The sequence below is a fragment of the Phyllobates terribilis genome, unplaced genomic scaffold (assembly GCF_046119375.1).
Source record: "Phyllobates terribilis strain yellow unplaced genomic scaffold, ASM4611937v1 Scaffold_12__6_contigs__length_324123572, whole genome shotgun sequence".
In the NCBI taxonomy this organism is placed as follows: domain Eukaryota; kingdom Metazoa; phylum Chordata; class Amphibia; order Anura; family Dendrobatidae; genus Phyllobates; species Phyllobates terribilis.
Window position 1 is genome coordinate 64,075,290 of NW_027362772.1, and position 23,241 is coordinate 64,098,530.

The 23,241-nt window shown below is 42.2% G+C and overlaps 1 protein-coding gene across 3 annotated transcripts in view; it reads left to right on the forward strand.

Annotated features, from left to right (window-relative positions):
* The window catches only part of POU2F2 (POU class 2 homeobox 2), a 148,355-nt gene that overhangs the window by 89,099 nt on the left and 36,015 nt on the right, over nucleotides 1-23,241 (forward strand). For all 3 annotated transcript variants that reach the window (XM_073655883.1, XM_073655884.1, XM_073655885.1), the window contains 7 exons: nucleotides 13,508-13,567; nucleotides 16,582-16,616; nucleotides 16,723-16,758; nucleotides 17,815-17,979; nucleotides 19,162-19,353; nucleotides 22,122-22,227; nucleotides 22,980-23,071. In XM_073655883.1, the coding sequence (XP_073511984.1) occupies nucleotides 13,508-13,567; nucleotides 16,582-16,616; nucleotides 16,723-16,758; nucleotides 17,815-17,979; nucleotides 19,162-19,353; nucleotides 22,122-22,227; nucleotides 22,980-23,071 (686 nt within the window). The remainder of the gene's footprint in view (nucleotides 1-13,507; nucleotides 13,568-16,581; nucleotides 16,617-16,722; nucleotides 16,759-17,814; nucleotides 17,980-19,161; nucleotides 19,354-22,121; nucleotides 22,228-22,979; nucleotides 23,072-23,241) is intronic.

A 23,241-nucleotide genomic window follows, 5' to 3' on the forward strand; every position in this document is an offset into this window, starting at 1 on the left:
ATCTGAATGAGCCCTTGAAGGCCTCTCTGGTCATAAACTATATATCAAGATAGAAAGCACTAATGGAAGTTTTGCTCCACCACGCTCATCTAAAGCTGGCAAATTAATTTTGGCTATCCTTCTCAGAGCTAAGGGCATTACCAGCATCGGAAAAGAGGGGGTCCACTTTGATTTTTGCCCTTGGTCCGCTCTTTTCTTTGCAAATGCCCATTTTGCACAGCAGACCCCTGCTCAGCCCATATCATCAGTACTTGGATGCTGATTCATATCAAATTTCATACACAGGACAGGCTACAGGTTTTCGTGGGCTCCAGGTGAAAGAGTCCTCCATACAGTATAATGGGGCCACCTATATTGCTCCATTCAGTATAATGGGCCCCACATAGTGCTCCATACAGTACAATAGGCCCCACATAGTCCTCCATACAGTATAATGGGCCCCACATAGTCCTCCATACAGTATAATGGGACCCACATAGTCCTCCATACAGTATAATGGGCCCAACATAGTCCTCCATACAGTATAATGGGCCCCACATAGTCCTCCATACAGTATAATGGGCCCAACATAGTTCTCCATACAGTATAATGGGCCCCATATAGTCCTCCATACAGTATAATGGGCCCCACATAGTGCTCTATACAGAATAATGGGCCCACATAGTGCTCCTTACAGAATAATGGCCCCACATAGTCCTCCATACAGTATGATGGGCCCCATATATTACTCCATACAGTATGATGGGCTTCATATATTGCTCCATACAGTATAATGGGCCCCACATGGGGCTTCATTTGTATAATGGGCCCCACAAAGTGCTCCATACAGTATAATGGGCCCCACATAGTGCTCAATACAGTATAATGGGCCCCACTTAGTGCTCCATACTGTATAATGGCCCCACATAGTCCTCCATACAGAATAATTGCCCCCACATAGTGCTCCCTACAGAATAATGGCCCCACAAAGTCCTCAATACAGAATAATGGGCCCCACATAGTCCTCCATACAGAATAATGGCCCCACATAGTTCTCCATACAGTATAATGGCCCCACATAGTCCTCCATACAGAATAATGGGCCCACATAGTCCTCCATACAGTATAATGGCCCCACATAGTCCTCCATACAGAATAATGAGCCACACATAGTCCTCCATACAGAATAATGAGCCACACATAGTCCTCCATACAGAATAATGGGCCCCACATAGTCCTCCATACAGAATAATGGGCCCCACATAGTCCTCCATACAGAATAATGGGCCTCACATAGTCCTCCATACAGTAATATGGGCACCACATAGTCCTCCATACAGTATAATGGGCCCCACATAGTCCTCCATACAGAATAATGGGCCCCACATAGTCCTCCATACAGAATAATGGGCCCCACATAGTCCTCCATACAGAATAATGGGCCTCACATAGTCCTCCATACAGTAATATGGGCACCACATAGTCCTCCATACAGTATAATGGGCCCCACATAGTCCTCCATACAGAATAATGGGCCCCACATAGTCCTCCATATAGTATAATGGTCCCAAATAGTCCTCCATACAGTGTAATGGGCCCCACATAGTCCTCCATATAGAATAATGTACCCCACATAGTGCTCCATACAGTATAATGGCCCCACATAGTGCTCAATACAGTATAATGGGCCCCACTTAGTGCTCCATACTGTATAATGGCCCCACACAGTCCTCCATACAGAATAATTGCCCCCACATAGTGCTCCCTACAGAATAATGGCCCCACAAAGTCCTCAATACAGAATAATGGGCCCCACATAGTCCTCCATACAGAATAATGGCCCCACATAGTTCTCCATACAGTATAATGGCCCCACATAGTCCTCCATACAGAATCATGGGCCCACATAATCCTCCATACAGTATAATGGCCCCACATAGTCCTCCATACAGAATAATGAGCCACACATAGTCCTCCATACAGAATAATGAGCCACACATAGTCCTCCATACAGAATAATGGGCCCCACATAGTCCTCCATACAGAATAATGGGCCCCACATAGTCCTCCATACAGAATAATGGGCCCCACATAGTCCTCCATACAGAATAATGGGACTCACATAGTCCTCCATACAGTAATATGGGCACCACATAGTCCTCCATACAGTATAATGGGCCCCACATAGTCCTCCATACAGAATAATGGACCCCACATAGTCCTCCATATAGTATAATGGTCCCAAATAGTCCTCCATACAGTGTACTGGGCCCCACATAGTCCTCCATATAGAATAATGTACCCCACATAGTGCTCCATACAGTATAATGGCCCCACATAGTCCTCCATACAGTATAATGGCCCCACATAGTCCTCTACAGTATAATGGCCCCACATAGTCCTCCATACAGTGTAATGGGCCCCACATAGTCCTCCATACAGTATAATGGGCCCCACATAGTCCTTCATACAGTATAATGGTCCCAAATAGTCCTCCATACAGTGTAATGGGTCCCACATAGTCCTCCATATAGAATAATGGACCCCACATAGTGCTCCATACAGTATAATGGCCCCACATAGTCCTCCATACAGTGTAATGGGCCCCACATATTCCTCTATACAGAATAATGAGCCCCAAATTGTCCTCCATACAGTGTAATGGGCCCCACATAGTCCTCCATACAGTATAATGGGCCCCACATAGTCCTCCATACAGTATAATGGGCCCAATTTAATGCTTCATACATGAAAAATAATTAAACAAATACTCAGCTCTCCTCGTTCCCCCGCTGCGCCGGTCTCCTCGGCGTCTTTTGACCCTGTGCAGTGCTCAGCACAGAGGGCACGCTGTAGTGACATTGAAGCGCCCCCAGGGCCGTGGGGTACTCGGCAGCCGGGCGTCTGGTTGCCGGTGGGGAATATCACGGTGGCTGGCCCGGTCCATGGCCCAGGGCGGTCACCCAAAAGGGGGGTTGTATTTATAAGGGATTTTTAAAGATCGTTACGCCACCTGTGGAATGCGGCTAAAGGGAGCCGCCGCTGTGGAGCAGTCCTCTGGAGCTGGTGTTACGGCAGCAGGGATGGCGTGGCTCTCTACAGGTAGAGCTAGCTCCAGGGCAGTGTAGGTAGTGTGAGTTGCGCTGGGCGTTGTCGTGCAGGGAGGGAAAGATGGCGCAGATGAAAGAATGGACGGAGGCAGTACGGTGCAGTCATCCGAGTCTTTACTCACAGTTCTTATGACAGTTCCGCTGGTGCACTGTACAGGTGTCAGCCTCCCACGTCGCGCTGCATTCACCAGACCGGGGGTTCAGCTCTTCCTCAGGTAGGTTAGGAGCACCTGACGGAACCCCACTTTCTTGTGTTCCTAGCTAGACCGTCTTCACGCTGGGTCTTTCTCCCTCCTGCCCTGCGCTTCCCACTCTCAATCCCGCGCGGGTGCTCTGAGGTCCCTCCTGTGCATCAGAGTTCCCGGACCTGCTTGACCCTCCTGGGGATTAGAATGCGGCTTCGGCAACAGACTATATAAGCCAGAAGCCTCCGTTTTTTCCAGCCGAGACTTGGAGTTACACGACTGGTCCAGGGGCCGGTCCCCTTCTTGCGGCCTACGATCCCTCTGTCTTCTGACAGACTCAGGGTGTACGGGTGCCGTCCTGCACTCACCGTACCCCCCTGGGATCCCTTCTGTAGATTGGAGCCTACTCCTTTGCTCCCCTCCTGGCCTCTAGGACTGGGCCCTACTTGCGGAGCAGAGCTCCTAAAGAGACTCTGCTCCCAGACTGTTCTCCACTGACTGTCCTACTGTCTGATCTGCCACCAGGCTTCCCTTTTTATACCTCCTTCAATGGTGCTCCCCTAAACTGCTTCCTCCACCCACACCCACTACTGGTTCCCCCTAACTCTGGGTTCCCCCCACTCCAGCCAGGGTCAGGACTCAGCTCTGCGCACGCATGTTGCCCCTCCAGCCGGCCTGGAGCAGTGTAGTGTTGAATGTGGGTGTTGGGGTTCCGGGCAGCACTCCCTCCTTACCTGAGAGAAGGAGACACCACACCTCTGGGTGAGGTGCAGTACCTCTATGGCGACTGAACCCTCAGGGGCGTCACAACATCATAGCGTCCTCTGCGCTGAGATGGCACAGGGCTCAGACGCAGAGGGGGAATGATAGGAGAGGAAGCATAAGTGACAACTCCCTCTCCTATCATTGTTTTCAACTGTATTGGCATCCAGGATGCCAAAATAGTTGAAAGTACAATGCTGAGAGGGGGGCACATTGTCTACTGCCACTGGTCAAGACATGGCAAGTGCCGGTGTCCCCGACGACGAGTGGGTCCCCCTATTTGTCCAGGGCCCCGGGTGGTGACGCCGGCCCTAATCGTAAGTGTAGTTCGTCACAGTGGCGCTCTCTGGAGTCAGATACAGGTGCTCGCTCTATCGTCATGTCACCCTCTGCTGGGAGGGACCTGCTCCAAGTCACTCTGTTATTGCAGGATGTGGTTTAAGGGACTGTCCCACGCTCCAACGAACACACCGAGCGCTGCCATACAGTCACAGCATGTAACGCCCTGCCTGCTTTCTTCTAACTGAATGCAGCACTAATAAGAAATATATGTATTTTTACAAATCCCATCCATGCAATATTTCACCTTTTTCAATGGGCAAAACCCATGATAAATGCCCCCAAAAAATCTGCATCTAAAACATGCAGATGATTCACAAAAAAAAATAAAAATCTGCCATGTGTGGACCTACCTTTATAACCAGTGGTGACATAAGTACAGTTAATGACATACCACGTTTTCTAGGTAACATGTGCAATAAGACAATAGCTTGTGAACATCTCCGGGGAACATAATCTTGGTATTTCTGTATGGATAAATTGACAGTATTCTGGTTAATCCTTTAGGAATATCACAGTTGATCAATCATAGAAATTACAGTACAGCGGCGGGGCTATGCACAAATGTACAGGAACGCTATCAATTATGCAGCAGGTCTATTAGCGAACACGTTAGTACCGGGCTCTAGGGAATGTCGGCTTAATACCGTGAACACACGAGCAGGAAATAATGACGGCGAATCCACCCAGACTGATTATTACACTTGTTATAAAAAGTGTGAAAATCAGGAAATCAGACTTGTTATAATAAATGGGCTCAGAAGTGGGTAAGAAGTGACTGGAGGCTCCAATGCAAAATATCTACATGACCCCCTATAATAGATGCAATATATACCCAATACAATCCTACAAGTCTTTATCCAATGCCCCTAGATACAGATTTGTAAATTGCATCGTGCCGAAACAATGGGGGAAAAAAAAAATTGAAACTTTTCACAAAAGTTTGAAACTTTCTCTCCATTCTTCAGTTTCAAAAGTGCAAGAAAAAAACTGGGACAGTGGTTTGCATTTTTGCTGCAAATCAACACATCAGGTATAGATTGAATTGTTTGATTTTAGGTCGAGCCTAAAAGAAAAAAAAAGACGTGCTTCTTTTAAAAAATTTAGTGCAAATTATTCCAACTTTTTTTTTTACTGGCTACTCTGATTTTGAGGATCACTCAAGGCTACGTTCCCTTGGTGTTGCAGATTTGCTGCACCCATTAAGTAAAATAGGTTTCCATAAATATGCAGCGTGAAAAACTCATGGTGGGAACGTCGCCTTACAGAGTAATTCTCTATTACACAGTTCCAATAAGACTATAACTTTCCATCTCTTTAGTTCTCTAGCTGTTGTAAAACTACAGCCTGACCTGACAGTTCATAGGCTGCTGGGACTTGTAGTTTCACAATAGCTTGAACCTTGTCCGCTCATTGGTTGATGCAGGGAGTGTGGCAGAATTGGGGTTAACAGCGAGTGTGGGAGGGTTAGTTCCTACATGCTGTCTGCTTCATTACTTTCTTACATCTCCTGTGATCTCTGCTCTGCTTGCAGCTTCCACTTCTCATCATGGTGATCTCTAATCATTGGGCAACAGGTGAGAGGAGGGTTGGCGAGGTCAGTGGAGGGCACAGGTACCTAGGACTCGGAGGTCATTGGGGCACAGCAGCTGTGGGAAGTTTTCGGAAGTGTAAGTGTTAAACGCTGCGTCTTATTGATGTATGAGACTGCGAAAGTACTGACTCCACCGTCTACTAGTATCGTCTCCAGCTGCGGTCCTTGGACGACCTCTGCGCCAGGCAGAGATCTCTTCCTGCAGCTTGTTGGTGCCTATCGCCAACAGAGCTGACAATCTACAATACACACACTAGGATCAATCTCCTAAGAAATTGTACAGAGGTTTTTTTTTAATAGTCTTTAGGAGCAGATGCACCTGAAAAATTGCTAAAAAAAAATGCTTGAAAAACTGTTCCTAAACGACTCTGCTGTTCATAGGTTTAGGCTTTTTGAACAGTTTTTCTTCCGCAAGTGAAAAATGCATATCACTCCTTTTGAAGCATAAAGCTTCAAAATAGGAACTGTCCAATCAAAAGGCTACAAAAACAAAATAATAAAACTTGCAAAAACACTTAAACTCTTCTTCATTCCCTGAAGGTTATTCCATTAGATAACGCGTCTTTTGATTGCTTCAAAAAAAAAACCCCTCTGTGCTCGTATCCTAAGGCTACGTTCACACGTTGCGTTTTTTTCTGCAGGCAAAATCTGCTCTCTTGACGGTAAAGAAGCTGCTTCCAAAAAAAGCAGGTTTTGTTGCGTTTTTGCTGTATTTTTCAGGATCCCAAAGGTCAGTTTTGGTTCCACCACAGAAGCATGAATACAGGTCACCAATAAAAGACATATGTGAAACCATAAAACCATTTTTGGGAAAAAAGGGCAATTTGATCAAATTATTTAGTGGAAAAAGATTGTCTGAAAAAAGTGACTATTCTGAACAAAAAAGTTAATGAGTTCAACGAAAAAATACACAATTACAAATGTAACAGTGGGGGAGGTGAACTGGTCAGGAATAGTTTACCTAAGACATTGACAGAGACATAGGATATTGTTTACTTTCACACTTTGGTCAGCTCTTGGTCAGGTATTGTTTAATTTCACACCTTTGTTGGCCAATGTTTACTTTAGACATATCACTAATTTAATTAAACTGTACAAATCCTAACTGCCATCTCAGGTGAGGAGATAAGACATTATGGTTTAAACTTGAAAAAATAAAAAAGAAATAATTTGTTTCACATACTGCTGTACCTGCTTTTTTTCACTAAAAACACAGCAAAACAGAATACATGCATTTTTGCACTTACTACTTTCTGTAGGTGAAAAAATGCTGAAAAAACACTGAAAGAAGTGACATGCTGCAGTTTTCAAATTCAGTCAGAAAAAAACACCAATGTGTGTGCATGAGATTTCTGAAAATCTCATACCTTTTGCTGGTACTAGAAAACGCAGCTTAAAATTTGCATAAATTTGTATAAAAAAGCAGCAAAAAAAAACCCGCCTAAGGCTATGTTCACACATCATGGTATTCTCAGTGTGTTTTGATGCGTTTTTTTAATGTAAACTTTCAGCTGCGTTATGTAAGTACCAGCCAAGTCTATGAGATTCCAGAAATCTCATGCACACGTCATGGTTTTTTTTTTGTTCAGGATTTAGTGCTTTGCATGTTTGTTTGTTTTTTTAATATAGAGCATGTTACTTATTCACCCATTAGAAGTAATGTGTGTTGAAAAAAATGCTGAAAAAACGCAGGTGTCAAGTTTTCAGCATTTTTTGTCATGAACCAGAATGAGATTTTTTTTTTACCACTGAACTCTATGTACATGTATAACAGAGACAAAAGGACAGTAAAAAAAAAAAAGCAAGAAAACAGCAACAAAAATCCTGAACAACCTCCTGGCAAGCGATCAGATTTTGCTGCAGAAAATCGACGCAGAAAAAAACCATGGTGTGTGAACATCATATTTTCACATCTGTATCAGGTTTGTAAATCCCAGCCCAACCAGGGGTCTTACGAACCAGCAACATCACATATGTCCCCTATAAAGCTGTTATTTCAAGTCACGAATCCTGCGATCGGCTGTAATATAGACAAGCAAACACCGCTGTGCAGTGATATGAATTACCGCTTTATAGTACTATATTGTGCTTCTCTTAATTGGCGGATGCACTGGTAATTGGCACTTCTTGGTTCAGTATGTCAAAAGAACATAAAGGATTGAAATGGGGAAAAAAATGTATTTTCCATGAGATACAATTTGATGCAGAAATGTAGCAGTTTCCATCTGTTTGTATTAGTCCGGTCAGATCAGTGCATCAACAAACTAGTTAAAAAAATACTGTAAAAGTGATGCAGACTGATATATTTAATGGATGATGACATCTTATCTCCAGTCTAGACAGATGCAAAATGTGCTGCAAAAATAAGGACATGTGACCCCCACATCGTGCTAAATGTCGAGTTTTCAGTTGGCTGCTTTAAGGACGTGTTCACACCAAAACATAACAACTATATGTGAACACAGCCTAAACCCTACTAAACCTGGGATGATCAAAAAACACAGTTTTGATAATTTTCTGCAGATCTTTAGAGTCTTTTCATAACACTTTTTTGATGGATGTGCTGAAGTCTGAAGTAGATTGAAATCTTGACCCGCCATATATTGGGATATATTTTTGTAATGACCTTCAAAGACCAACTATAAACAGTGAATCATTTAGATTACTACATTACAGTACTGATCCTGAGTTACATCCTGTATTATACTCCAGAGCTGCACTCACTATTCTGCTGGTGCAGTCACTGTGTACATACATTACATTGCTGATCCTGAGTTACATCCTGTATTATACTCCAGAGCTGCACTCACTATTCTGCTGGTGCAGTCACTGTGTACATACAGTACATTACTGATCCTGAGTTACATCCTGTATTATACTCCAGAGCTGCACTCACTATTCTGCTGGTGCAGTCACTGTGTACATACATTACATTGCTGATCCTGAGTTACATCCTGTATTATACTCCAGAGCTGCACTCACTATTCTGCTGGTGCAGTCACTGTGTACATACAGTACATTACTGATCCTGAGTTACATCCTGTATTATACTCCAGAGCTGCACTCTCTATTCTGCTGGTGCACTCACCGTGTACATACATTACATTACTGATCCTGTACTGATCCTGAGTTACATCCTGTATTATACTCCAGAGCCGCACTCACTATTCTGCTGGTGCAGTCACTGTGTACATACATTGCTGATCCTTAGTTACATCCTGTATTATACTCCAGAGCTGCACTCACTATTCTGCTGGTGCAGTCACTGTGTACATGCATTACATTACTGATCCTGAGTTACATCCTGTATTATACTCCAGAGCTTCACTCACTATTCTGCTGGTGCAGTCACTGTGTACATACATTACATTACTGATCCTGAGTTACATCCTGCATTATACTCCAGAGCTGTGCTCACTATTCTGCCTTATAGGTCTGGATGGGGCTATGATGCATATAATTTACCTAGATTGGTCATTAGTCCCTTCTCTACAGTATCGCCAGACCTGAAATGTAATGTGAACAGGCAGAATAATGTTACAGTTCTGGCTACAGGGAGATGTGTCTATGTGCATGCTGCATGGGACACTGTGGTGTTTCTTAAGTGCCGTGTGTATTTTTAGTTTATTTTTCGGTAAATCGGCTTATAGCAGGGAAACCAGAAGCAGAAGTGAGAGTTCCCCCATCAGCCTCCTTGAGAAAATCAGTAAACCCCACAACTTAAGGCTTATGATGTCACCATTATACACCGCTCAGTCCTGTCCGTTTGTGCATTACTGCTGCATGTCTTATATGTATTTCTTCCTGCTGTTATGTTCCCAGTGTCGGATGGATCGGGTGCAGCGCGCTTTGGAATATTTATGAGTATCTACTTTTTGTTTCCTATATTCTGTGCTTTTTATATTTTTGCTCCAGTGTTTTTATACATATATCGTACAGAAATTTAAGAAGAAATAGAAAACGGAGAAGAGAATGCAATAAAAACCATGAAGCTTCCCCTTCTCCTTACTGCCCTGTGTTTGTTCAGTAGGTCCTCAGTCCTTTAATATTAGGATCTGGCTAGTAATGAACCACGGGGAGGCTGTCGGCAGAACAGAAGGCTGTGGGGTGACGTGGTCAGGCAGTTATATAATGGACTCTACGCGCTGTCCATAGGGAATCGTCTTTTATTATCACAATCCTTCCATCCCATAATGGTCCAAGTCCAAGGTAGAAATAAAAATCTTCAAAGCAAGTTTTATACATTGAAGGGGTTTTGCAAGATTTATGAAAAATAAATGGGTTAAATAAATTAAAAAAAAAAAAAAAAATCACCTAAACCTCTAAAATTGCTTCGCCCCCCCAGTCCATGTTGGTCTCTGCTTGTTCTTTGCAGCATTCACATGAGCGCTGCTGCTTATCACTTCCCTCCTTTAGCGATCATGTGACTGTTGCAGCCAATTACTGCTTCAGCTGTCACGTGGTATCAACACGGAGGCCGGCAATTGGCTTTAGTGGTCATATGAATGACGTATGGGATATCATATCTGTAGGTAGTAAGCCGAGACCATTGGGGACCACCAGAGGGTTGCAGCATGTGATTGAAGAGAAAAGTATAGTTTCTTCTTTTTTTTTTTTTTTCAGTCCAGTCCATTCATTTTTTTTCCTAAATTCTGGAAAACCCCTTTAAACTAGAAAAAGTCACAGGTGTTTCCAGCTTCAATTCGAATGGAGAATATTCAATGTGTGGGCAAAATAGATCTACAGGCATGGCCGAAAGTGTTGGCACCGTTTAAATTTGCTGTAGAAAATGAAGTATGTTGCTCGTTCAAACTCACCTGTGGCAAGTAACAGGTGTGGGCAATATGAAAATCAAACATGAAACCAGATAAAAAGGGGAGAAGTTGAGTCAGTCTTTGCATAGTGTGTCTGTGTGTACCACACTAAGTATGGAGAACAAAAAGAGGAAGAGAGAACTGTCTGAGGACTTGAGAACCAAAATTGTTGAAAAATATCAACAATCTCATCTGGAATTTTGGACCACTCATCTTTTGCAAACTGCTCCTGGTCTCTCATATTTGAAGGCTTCTGTCACAGGTGTTTCAGATGTGACAGTTGCCCTGCAGTTGGTTGCAGAAGATTCTTCTTTTGGCATTACAGGCAGCTTCTTAGGTGTTTTACTCTAGGATCCAGCAGCTACTTCCTTCCTGCTCTAATTGACACCCTGGCCTGGGTGTTTAAATAGTTTCACTTTGCATCAGGAAGGTGCTGGTGATATTCACATGTTTCCTTGTGAACGCTTGGAGCTATTTCAGACTGCTTTCTACTTCTCTGGTGCTAGGAGGACATTTGGAGTTATCTCTCTGAAGTCGGCTCAAGCTAAGCTACTTTTCCCCATGTTTGTCTCCTTTTTGTGGTCTTTAATTAGTGGAGATCGACTAGTGCTCACCCCCCCTTCCCTATCTAGGGCCAAGGATAAAGGGAAATACAGCGGTAGGTTCCTGTGCGGCGATTGGTGAAGAACCAATATACGGACGGTAGGCGAGACAGAGTGATATCAGATCAGCCTAGGAGCTCTCCACGCCCCCCTTTCCCTAAAGTCTGGGCTCCCTTCCCCTCTTCCCTTTTGTGTTGCACTTAGTCTTTCCTACACAGTGCTTGACAGCGTCTTCTCCCAACAGCAATTTTAAGATTTCTCCACAGGTGATCAATGAGATTTAGATCCGGACTCTTTGCTGCCACTTCAGAACTTTCCAGCGCTTTGTTTCCATTCATTTCTGGGATGTGTAATTGCAATAATTTTCTGGGAGAAATACTTGATTTTCTGGAACAATTTAAAGAGTGACAACACTTTCGGCCATAACTACAGTACAGACCAAATGTTTGGACACACCTTCTCATTTAAAGATTTTTCTGTATTTTCATGACTTTGAAAATTGTACATTCACACTGAAGGCATCAAAACTAAGAATTAACACATGTGGAATAATATACTTAACAAAAAAGTGTGACACAACTGAAAATATGTCTTATATTCTAGGTTCTTCAAAGTAGCCACCTTTTGCTTTGATGACTGCTTTGCACACTCTTGGCATTCTCTTCATGAGCTTCAAGAGGTAGTCACCGGAAATGGTTTTCACTTCACAGGTGTGCCCTGTCAGGTTTAATAAGTGGGATTTCTTGCCTTATAAATGGGGTTGGGACCATCAGTTGTGTTGTGCAGAAGTCAGGTGGATACACAGCTGATAGTCCTCCTGAATAGACTGTTAGAATTTGTATTATGGCAAGAAAAAAGCAGCTAAGTAAAGAAAAATGAGTGGCCATCATTACTGTACGACATGAAGGTCAGTCAGTCCGAAAAAATGGGCAAACTTTGAAAGTGTCCCCAAGTGCAGTTGCAAAAACCATCAAGCGCTACAAAGAAACTGGCTCACATGAGGACCGCCCCAGGAAAGAAAGACCAAGAGTCACCTCTGCTTCTGAGGATAAGTTTATCCGAGTCACCAGCCTCAGGAATCGCCGGTTAACAACAGCTCAGATTAGAGACCAGGTCAATGCCACACAGAGTTCTAGCAGCAGACACATCTCTACAACAACTGTTAAGAGGAGACTTTGTGCAGCAGGCCTTCATGGTAAAATAGCTGCTAGGAAACCACTGCTAAGGACAGGCAACAAGCAGAAGAGACTTGTTTTGGGCTAAAGAACACAAGGAATGGACATTAGACCAGTGGAAATCTGTGCTTTGTTCTGATGAGTCCAAATTTGAGATCTTTGGTTCCAACCACCGTGTCTTTGTGCGACGCAGAAAAGGTGAACGGATGGACTCTACATGCCTGGTTCCCACCATGAAGCATGGAGGAGGAGGTGTGATGGTGTGGGGGTGCTTTGCTGGTGACACTGTTGGGGATTTATTCAAAATTGAAGGCATACTGAAAAAGCATGGCTACCACAACATCTTGCAGTGGCATGCTATTCCATCCGGTTTGCGTATAGTTGGACCATCATTTATTTTTCAACAGGACAGTGACCCCAAACACACCTCCAGGCTGTGTAAGGGCTATTTGACCAAGAAGGAGAGTGATGGGGTGCTACGCCAGATGACCTGGCCTCCACAGTCACCAGACCTGAACCCAATCGAGATGGTTTGGGGTGAGCTGGACCGCAGAGTGAAGGCAAAAGGGCCAACAAGTGCTAAGCATCTCTGGGAACTCCTTCAAGATTGTTGGAAGACCATTTCCGGTGACTACCTCTTGAAGCTCATAAAGAGTGTGCAAAGCAGTCATCAAAGCAAAAGGTGGCTACTTTGAAGAACCTAGAATATAAGACATATTTTCAGTTGTTTCACACTTTTTTGTTAAGTATATAATTCCACATGTGTTAATTCCTAGTTTCGATGCCTTCAGTGTGAATGTACAATTTTCAAAGTCATGAAAATACAGAAAAATCTTTAAATGAGAAGGTGTGTCCAAACTTTTGGTCTGTACTGTATATATCAGCACTATCTATAAATATATCTGTAAACTTGATTTCTGATCAAACGTCTCATTTTCTGTCTACAGAAATAAGAATGTCGAAACCGGGACACCTGGGCAAATTGCACGCAGAAGGGAGTGTAGCAGGTAATGGCTTTTCTCCTGTCTGTCTGTGACCCTGACGGAAAGCGAGCCCCCCACCCCCCCTCCTCCTCAAGTAGGCGTCACCAGCAGAATATAAGGAGATGATATCCTACATGTGAGACCACCAGACCATGAATGTTTCTACTGCCCACGATTAAGCTGACTGTAGAGTTCATAAGTAGCCCCATTAGGAAAGAGAAATTGATGTTCAGGGGTGGAACGATGGGCAGGGCCCTGGGAGCTCGGAGGTTGGTTTGTTTCGGGGAAAAAAACAAAATGGTGGAAAGCGAAGCTGCAACTGATCCCATTACCAGATCTTATGCCATCACCTGCAGACAACATCCTGATTTTATTTTTTAGCAAACAACAGTTTTTGATGGAGTTTCCCTGTAAATTCATAACCTTTTCTCACGATTATTGTGCAAATCAAGTTTTCCGGTCTCCTTAAGAAAAGCCAGCCCCCTTTATAATGATATATCATACTATACTATGCTGTATGATGTGACCATCTTTTTCTGTGTTATTTCCCAAATTAAAGTAAGGGAAGTCCAGTTTGTGTTTTTTTTAGACTGTGGGAATCTCTACCCATTGAGGAAGTCCTTTCCTGTATATTATAGTAGTCGACCGGAACTACCGTACTTTTCACGTGAACAGTTCCCACCATACTAAGGTTTACATATATGGTGGGAGCCTTCTGTAATGTATATATGGTGTAATTAGGAAGTTTTTTTTTTTTCTTTTTTTTTTTTTTTTTTTTTTTTTACTGTTGAGTCACAAATGCTGACTGTCCATATTTTATGCCCCAATATTGTAATGCAGTCACACAGAGGTTGGGAGCACTAGGTAAATGAGCTAAATTGGGGAAAAATGGCAAAAATTGGTTAAATAAAAAAAAAATTTCAGTTTTATCTGCTTGTTCTTATTAGACAATGAGACCCATTCTGCAGTTGCAAGTTATAGGATTTGCTTAGTAATTTGCAACAATATGCTCTTCTGTCGCCACTTTTAAAAGTAGCTTAAAAAGGGGGTGTAGCTTAGTGAGAGGGGAAGAAACTCGGCAGCTTGGATATCTTTTATAATTTGGTGTGAATTATGGTTCCCAACACATGGGTGCAATAGTTTTTGACTTTTTGTCAATTTGCATTTTCCTCACCACTTTTCAGAGGTACCTAGAAAAGGGTTCACCTGGGGGGCCTAAAAGATTTACTATAATTCATGCCAGATCTTGGCGTGAATAATGGCGCACATATAGTGGTGTGAAAAAATGTTTGCCCCCTTCCTGATTTCCTATTCTTTTGCATGTTTGTCACACTTAAATGTTTCAGATCACAAAACAAATGTAAATATGAGACAAAGATAACACAAGTAAACAAAAAATGCAGTTTTTAAATGAAGGTCTTTATTATTAAGGGAAAAAGAAATCCAAACCTACATGGCCCTGTGTGAAAAAGTGATTGCCCCCTAAACCTAATAATTGGTTGGGCCGCCCTTAGCAGCAAAACTGCAATCAAGCATTTGCGATAACTGGCAATGAGTCTTTTACAACGCTCTGGAGGAATTTTAGCACACTCATCTTTGCAAAATTGTTGTAATTCAGCCACATTGGAGGTTTCCAAGCATGAGCTGCCTTTTTAAGGTCACGCCACAGCATCTCAAACGGATTAAGGTCATGGCTTTGACTAGGCCACTCCAAAGTCTTAACTTTGTATTTCTTACGCCATTCAGAGGTGGACTTGCTGGTGTGTTTTGGATAATTGTTCTGCTGCATAACCCAAGTGCACTTCATCTTGAAGTCACAAACAGATGGCCAGACATTCTCCTTCAGGATTTTTAAGTAGACAGCAGAATTCATGGTTCCATTTACCATAGCAAGTTTTCCAGGTCCTGAAGCAGCAAAACAGCCCCAGACCATCACACTACCACCACCATATTTTACTGTTGGTGTGATGTTCCTTTTCTGAAATGCTGTGTTACTTCTACACCAGATGTTATGGGACATACACCTTCCAAAAAGTTCAACTTTTGTCTTGTCAGTCCACAGAGTATTCTCCCAAAAGTCTTGGCGATCATCAAAATATTTTCTGCCAAAAATGAGACAAGCCTTTATGGTCTTTTTGCCCAGAAGTGGTTTTCGTCTTGGAACTCTGCCATGCATGCCATTTTTGCCCAGTATTTTTCTTACGGTTGAGTCATAAACACTGATATTAACTGAGGCAAGTAAGGCCTGCAGTTCATTGGGTGTTGTTGTGGGGTCTTTTGTGACCTCTTGGATGAGTCATCGCTGCGCTCTTGGGGTAATTTTGGTCGCCCTGCCACCTCTGGGAAGGTTTACCACTGTTCCATGTTTTCACTATTTGTAGATAATGCCTTTCACTGTGATTCGCTGGAGCCCTAAAGCTTTAGAAATGTTTTTTTCCAGACCGATAGATCTCAATTACTTTTTCTCATTTGTTCCCTAATTTCTTTGGATCGCAGCATGATGTCTAGCTTTTGAGGATCTTTTGGTCTACTTCACTTTGTCAGGCAGGTCCTATTTAAGTGATTTCTTGATAAAGAACAGGTGTGTCAGTAATCAGGCCTGTGTGTGGCTAGGGAAATTGAACTCAGCTTCCCAAATATGTGATAAACCACAGTTAATTTATGTTTTAAGGTGGGGGGGGGGCAATCACTTTTTCACACATGTCCCTGTAGGTTTGGATTTCTTTTAACCTTTATAAATAAAGACTTTCATTTAAAAACTGCATTTTTTTGTTTACTTGTGTTATCTTTGTCTATTATTTAAATTCGTTTCGTGATCTCAACATTTAAGTGTGAGAAACATGTAAAAAAATAGGAAATCAGGAAGGGGGCAAACGCTTTTTCACGCCACTGTATACGTCCGCTCATAACCAGACACAGATTTCACAATGAATATGCACCAAATGTATTAAGAGACGTGCACATCCGCTGGAGTATGCAATGAACCGCCCGTCCTCACGTGGTCATTGTGATAATCTGTATGCTTTATGTTTTCACAGACAGTGAAAGGAACGGTGCAGATTCTTTACATGAGGTACGGGGTCGTTTTCTTAAGTTTCGGTTATGATTTCATTGCTCAATGTGATTTATTATTTTTTTTCAATTTTGCTCAATGTGATTAATTTTTTTTTCATTTTTAGCAAAACAAGGGATCTCCCTTCTCAATGTCTCCAAAGGTATGTAGGAGAATACTTAAACTCCCAATAAGCTTTGAGTAGCTCTCCACCAACAGCTATACGCACTTCATACTCATTTGTTTTTCTTTTTTGAAAGGGTTGAGCATGTTAAAAGCCAACATACCCAATCCTTTAATTGATACTTGCCGAGGGAAAGTTAGGTCCACCCATAGACACTGGTCGCCCATACGCTATAGATATGTGTTGGCCAAATGCCGACTGTTCTTCTTGACTTGACCGAAAGTGCGTGTGTTTTTAATGGGGAGATGGAAATTAGCCACAGCAAGATACCTCGGACTTATTTCATATGGGAACCAAGCTCGAAATCCATCATGCCCAATTGAGGGATGTAGAGAATTAGCGGTGTCTTATGGGCGCTGCCAAGACCATTTGATTAGTATCCTTTCTGATTGTTCATTCTTCTGGAGAGTTAGGATACCACCATAAACGAGATGGTTGGCTCGTTTCGCCAAGATCATCGGGTACAGCCAACTGTGTGTGTTGGCACTTTTAGGTTTGGGTGCAGATAAGAGTAAGACCCCATTGTAATCTACAGATTACCTGGTGGCACTTTTTTTCTTTTGCACATTGGGCTTTCTACTTTCCCAACAATTGGAGAAGGAGCACAGGTTGGAAACCATTGTTTATAGATGTATATATGAGAGGTGAGATCTTGAGTACACGGTACGGTATCTGAGGCCTGTTCGTGTGATTCACTGTGATCATCTGTGCATCAAGAACATATTAGGGGAAGCCCCGGACCCGACACAGCCTTGCACTGGTTTCCTGAGTTCTCTTCTTTTATTTTTTATTTTTTAACTTCCCCATAGCCCCCTGTTCCCCTGTTACTTTATTTCCCTATAGACCAGAGCTCTCATCTGTTTTTATCATTTAGTTCCCTAATCCCTAGCCCCATTATAAAGTGCTGAATCTGAATGGATTTAAAGCAAAAGTATTATCCAACCATACAACTGGAGACGCAGCCTGCAATACTACTTCTGAAAAAAAAGTGTTCTAGAAGTTTATTTTTTAAATTGAAAACTTTTTCTAATGCAGATTACAGATGAAGAATGTGGGGAGAGATCCCCATCCCTTCCTGGCACTCCGGTCCCCCCCACGCCTTCTGCTCCTCCAACCCCACAGGCTCCCTCCGCCCCTCAGCAACCACCTACCTCCCTTCCTCAAACACAACTCCTCCTTGCTGGCAGCCAGCTGGCTGGGGTAAGTGCCGGCTCTATGCTCATGTTATTTCTGACTTAGTATGTGGGCGCTGTGGTCCCCCCATCCCCTCCCCTACTGTTGAGCTTAAAGGGGTATTCTAGAATTTACTGAAATTTGTCTAACAGCAGGCAATGTGTAATAAAATAGCCATAATTCGCCTTTTAAAGTCTGCACGATTCCAACGTTGCCGCTTTGGTCCTGCAGCTGGTCGCATGCTGTACATCATTCATGTTGACTGCTGCAGCCAATCACAGGCCTTATTGGTCACCTGCTGTACTTGCAAATGATTGGCTGCACAGGTTGCATGAATGAGGTAAGTGTGGACTAACAGATGAGCACCGGAGCCACGGTGCCGGATGTTGGATGGATTCGAAATTTGAATTTAAATATTTAACTGTGATTTGTTCAACAGACAAGTGTCTCCATGGTAACAGACAACTAACAAAACTTTTGAAGTCAGACCCTGCAGTCTTGCTCTCTTCCTTCTGTCCCCTACCTCATCCTAAGCCACCAAATGTATGTTTAGCCTAAAATTAGGAAGTAATGGAAGAGAATATGCCTGCAGAATCCGGCCATTCAGGGATTGCTGGTGGTCTTTTTTTTGCATGGAGACACACAGATCTGTAGAAAAAAAAACCAGAGGATTTATTTTTTTAATAAGACTCAATGCAAAGTTATTTTATTCTTAATTTTCCAAATATATAGCTTTCACTATGCTCTGACGGATCACGGCTTTTGAAGCCGTACCATGTATCTGCTGGCTTGTCTTGCTCTGTTGGATCCAGATGCTTGTGATTTTTTTTTTTTTTTGTTCACTGACTTTTCTAAACCACCAAGAGACTGATCAGCAGTAAAATATTTACGCACTTTGGTGAATCACCGGTGGGGTAAATGAGCTGTGCATTGACCTGGTTTCTCTACATGTTTCTGCATTTGTCAGTATTTATGGTGTCGGATACGACTGCATGTTTTATAGAAAAGCATTTGCAGCTTTGCATCGTTCTGATTCGCTTTTCTCACTGCATTGACTTTTTCTCCTTTTTTTTTTTTTCTCTCCACAATGTCTCCTGGGTTCATCTTTGTTTTTGCTCTTCTTTTGTACCTTTTGACCCCTTACTTTTGTCCTTTCTGGTTCCTCTTTTTGCTTTTTTACTCCCATGCTTTTATTTCTCCTGCCTGCAGCTAACTGCACTCCTCCCTGCACAGCAGCAGTTGCTTCTCCAGCAAGCTCAGCTTCTAGCAGCCGCTGTCCAGCAATCCAACGCCGCTGCCGCCGCCAGCGCCTCCCAGTCAGGGTCCGACAGTCAGTCTACCCCCAACAGCCAACAACCCCCCCAACTTGCTTTGTCCCAGCCCATCCACCTCACTGCACAGGTGAGCAAGGCGTGTGCCCGGGATCACTATGACTTGATTGTGAATGAAGAATTTGAACTTTTTTTATTGTAAAGCTACATGGCATACAGGAACGTATAGCAATTCATCTAAAGTTGGTCAACGTTGTTGCAAGTTTACTCTGTGCCATGTCTACAGTGCAATACAGGCAGAAGTTGTATGTCGGCCCACAGAGACCAAAGAAGGGGTGAATTGGTGGCAGTAGGGAAAATAAGGCTAGGTACACACCATGTTTTCATCGCGTCAAAATGTCTTGTTTAAGGGTCTACCATAATTATGAAAATTACAACATAGCCCAAAGGGCCGACTCCATTATTTGTCCATTTTGCACTAGTGCTATCCGTTGTAGAATGCTACCTGCAGAACACTATGGGTTCAGTTAAAAACCAAAACCCCAATGATAGTGTGAGCAGGAAACTTTTTAAGAATAACAGTACATCTCAAAAAAGAGCAACAGTACTTCTTTTTTTTTAAGGGTGACAGTGCTTCTTTTTTTAGAGCGACAGTACTTCTTTAAGAACAGTACTTCTTTTTTAGTGTTTTTTTTTTGGATACTTCATAGAATTTTCTAAGTATCCAATCCCAAGCTTACTTTTTTCAGTTGTTTTTTTTTTTTAAAAGGTGTTAAATCATTTTGATTTTTTTACTAACTTCTTGGAAAAAAAAAACATACATCAAACAGGATGGTGAGTCATTTATGCCTGTCCTGTAGCATCCTGTAGCCATAGCCTTGAATTGTTCATCAACATAACGTAAAAGTGAAACAGTCTCTGTTTGGTTGTCCTGTTAAAAAAAAACCAGGATCCTGATGATCACGTGTGAAATGCAGGCCACTGGGCTCTTTAAAGCCTGACAGACACCAATGTAAACCTATGCCTCCTGTATGGGATCGAGAGGAATGCAGAGTGTGATGCGAGCAAGCCTTAAGTGCCCAATTCATCACTTGCTGTTTTTTTTAAGTCACTTTTTAATGTTTTTAATTTGTTTTATTCTTTGACGTTTTGAGCATTTGCAAGCAGATTTTTCTGCAACAAAAACATACTTTAAAATGCTTGCTTTTTTTTTTTACATGCGTTTTTAATTTGCATTTTTTTTCCCCTATTCATTTGAATCGGTGAAAAACATTGAATAGATGAATAAATGCTGAAAGAATTGCCAAGCATTAAGGGTTCAAATCCTCTCGAAAAAAAATAAAATAAGCAGCGTGTACATGAAATTACAGACACCATATTTACTTTGCTTGTACTGCAAAGTACAGTGTGTTTTTTTTTCCCTAAAAAAATTGCAGCGTGTGAACAAGCCCTAAGGCAAGAAGTCTGCTGCATGCATTAATAATTCCTCCCCCCAACAAGATAACTTTTTATCATGGTTATCTTCTTTTCTCACAAGTTCCTGAAACCAATGTACATATATTGGCACTAAAAATAACACGTGTTTTCTGATTAGTTTACAAAGTTTTTATCTCAAAAACATCAAAATAAAATTGTTCTTAATTTGCTTTTTCCAAAAGGTCTTCGTCTGAGCCAATTTTTATTTTTGTGCTTTTGTTTGTCCTTTCCACCATCTTCCAAGAGCCATCACTTTTTTTTTTATTTAAGCCAATAACAATAATAATAAAATTCTGACAGCATTAATTTTACCATACAATATATCCGCAAAAAGTGAAATAAATTCCTAGTAGGATGAAATGGTAAAAAAAAAAAAACCATATACTGAAATTTTGTGTTTTTTTTGTTTTTTTTTTGAGAGGGAAAGTTGTTTTTATGGTGCGGTAAACTTAACTGGCAGCAATATTCTTTAGGTCAGTCCTATTCCTGCAATACCAAACTCTCTTTTTTTATTATGTATTTATTTATTTTTTAGTTATTTTCTATTATGTCCACATTTTAGTGGTGAAAAAAATCAGACTTTATTTTTCTGCCATTGTACCTGAATCAAGGCTCTTTTTTTTGCTCTCTGAGCTGTTTTTCTATATATCATTTTGGGGTACAGGCATTTTTTTTATTTTTTTAATTACATTTTTGGGGGAATTTCTGCAGTCTAAAAAAAAAAACCAAAGTCTGGCGTTTTGTTTACCATATGGGTTAATTAATTTAATATTTTCATAGATTGGACCTGATGATTCCAAATGTGTTTCTTTTTTTTTTTACTTTTATTTTTTCGTCTTTTTTTAGGCGAATAAAGCTGCATTTGATTGCTTTCATTATATAATAAAATTACTGATCTCTGGAGCCTGGACTTCATAGGGGCACCAAAATAGCGGTGACGGTGCCTTTCAGTAGGACCCCCACTACTACGGTATACAGATTGAGTCAATAGGTGCCAGAAATGATTGCGCCGAACAAATATGCCATTTAAACAGATGATAGCTGCATTTAAAGAGCCCGATTCATAGACCTGCACCCGACGTGTGATGTATATGTGCGTCAAACATTGGGAAGTTGTTATAGGGGTTCTTGGCTTTGGACAATCCTTACTTGTTAGAGGGATCCTTGAAAATCTGATGATCATAAAGTCCCTCCCCAGCTTCCCCAGTGGTATACTGTAATCTGTGGGAAAACCTGGCAAAAAAAGTGTTTTGGTTCCCTGCAGTGCCACCACAGGGGAAATGAAGCATTGCACAATTTCCATACACAGTCTGGTATTATCCAATCAGGGCTGACCATGTAAGGACACATCCTGTTAACAAGAGGAATGGTAATGCCCAGGTGTCAATTAATATATCTTACTAAATTCTGTCAATTCCACAGGATATCCAGCAACTGCTGCAACTCCAGCAACTGGTTCTTGTTCCTGGCCATCCTCTCCAGTCCCCCACACAGTTCCTGCTGCCCCAAGCCGGGCAAGGCCAACAAGGTGAGTCGCATTCGATCCTGGCCAGTTTTTAAAGCAGTGCTTACAAGATCAGTAGAAAAGAACTCTTGAGCACTGCTCTGAGATCTAGCAGCGGTGGTCGGTCTCCAAGGCAACCAGCTGTAGACAGAAGAAAAGTGTTAATATCTCAAGAGCAGATGAAAATTTTAGTAAGCGGTAAATTAAAAAAATGCTTATATTTGCAAGTCCTATCCGACAATACCCAGGTATGAAGATGGGAATTAACCTTTAACTTCAACCATTCCCGATTGCCCTTTGGTGAAACTCTCCATTTCGTACCAGACAAAAGTAACCGGTGAGAGAAGGGATGGAGATTTTGGAAAACTTCAGCTGTTGTATAGAAAGTCATATACCTTACTCATATAGTTGCCCCGATCAGCTGGTGGCCATTCCATCCCTGGTTTCAGCCGCTTTACTGTCAGACTTGCGCTGATGGATGGAGCATCTGGCATAACACAACTATATTAATATGTTATATAACTTGCTCTTTAATGCTGATTCGACTAAATTTTTTTCTGGAAAACCGTTTATTAATTGCGAAAGTCGGCACTGGCTATAAGTTATGTAATAATATTATTAATGTGGACATCCTATTGTAGCCAGGACTCATGGCTCCTATGGTTGGGCTGTGAGCCACTAGTCAATTGCATTACTAGATCTTATGTATTTTACTGTAATCTAATGCTTGTTAGCTGTGTTTTTCATAGACTTATTGCTGCCTTCTTCTTCTACAGGCCTCCTTTCTGCACCAAATCTCTTCCAGCTACCTCAACAAAGCCAGGGGAATCTCATTCCGGGTCAGCCAAGGCCTGGCCTTCCCACTCAGGTGAGTGTAATCTGTTCTTATCACTTCTGGTAGGTCCAAACTGTCCGTCTATCGTTCCATCCATCCGTCTATCGTTCCATCCATCCGTTCGTCCGTCCATCCATCGTTCAATCCATCCGTCCGTCCGTCTATCGTTCCATCCGTCTATCGTTCCGTCCGTCTATCTTTCC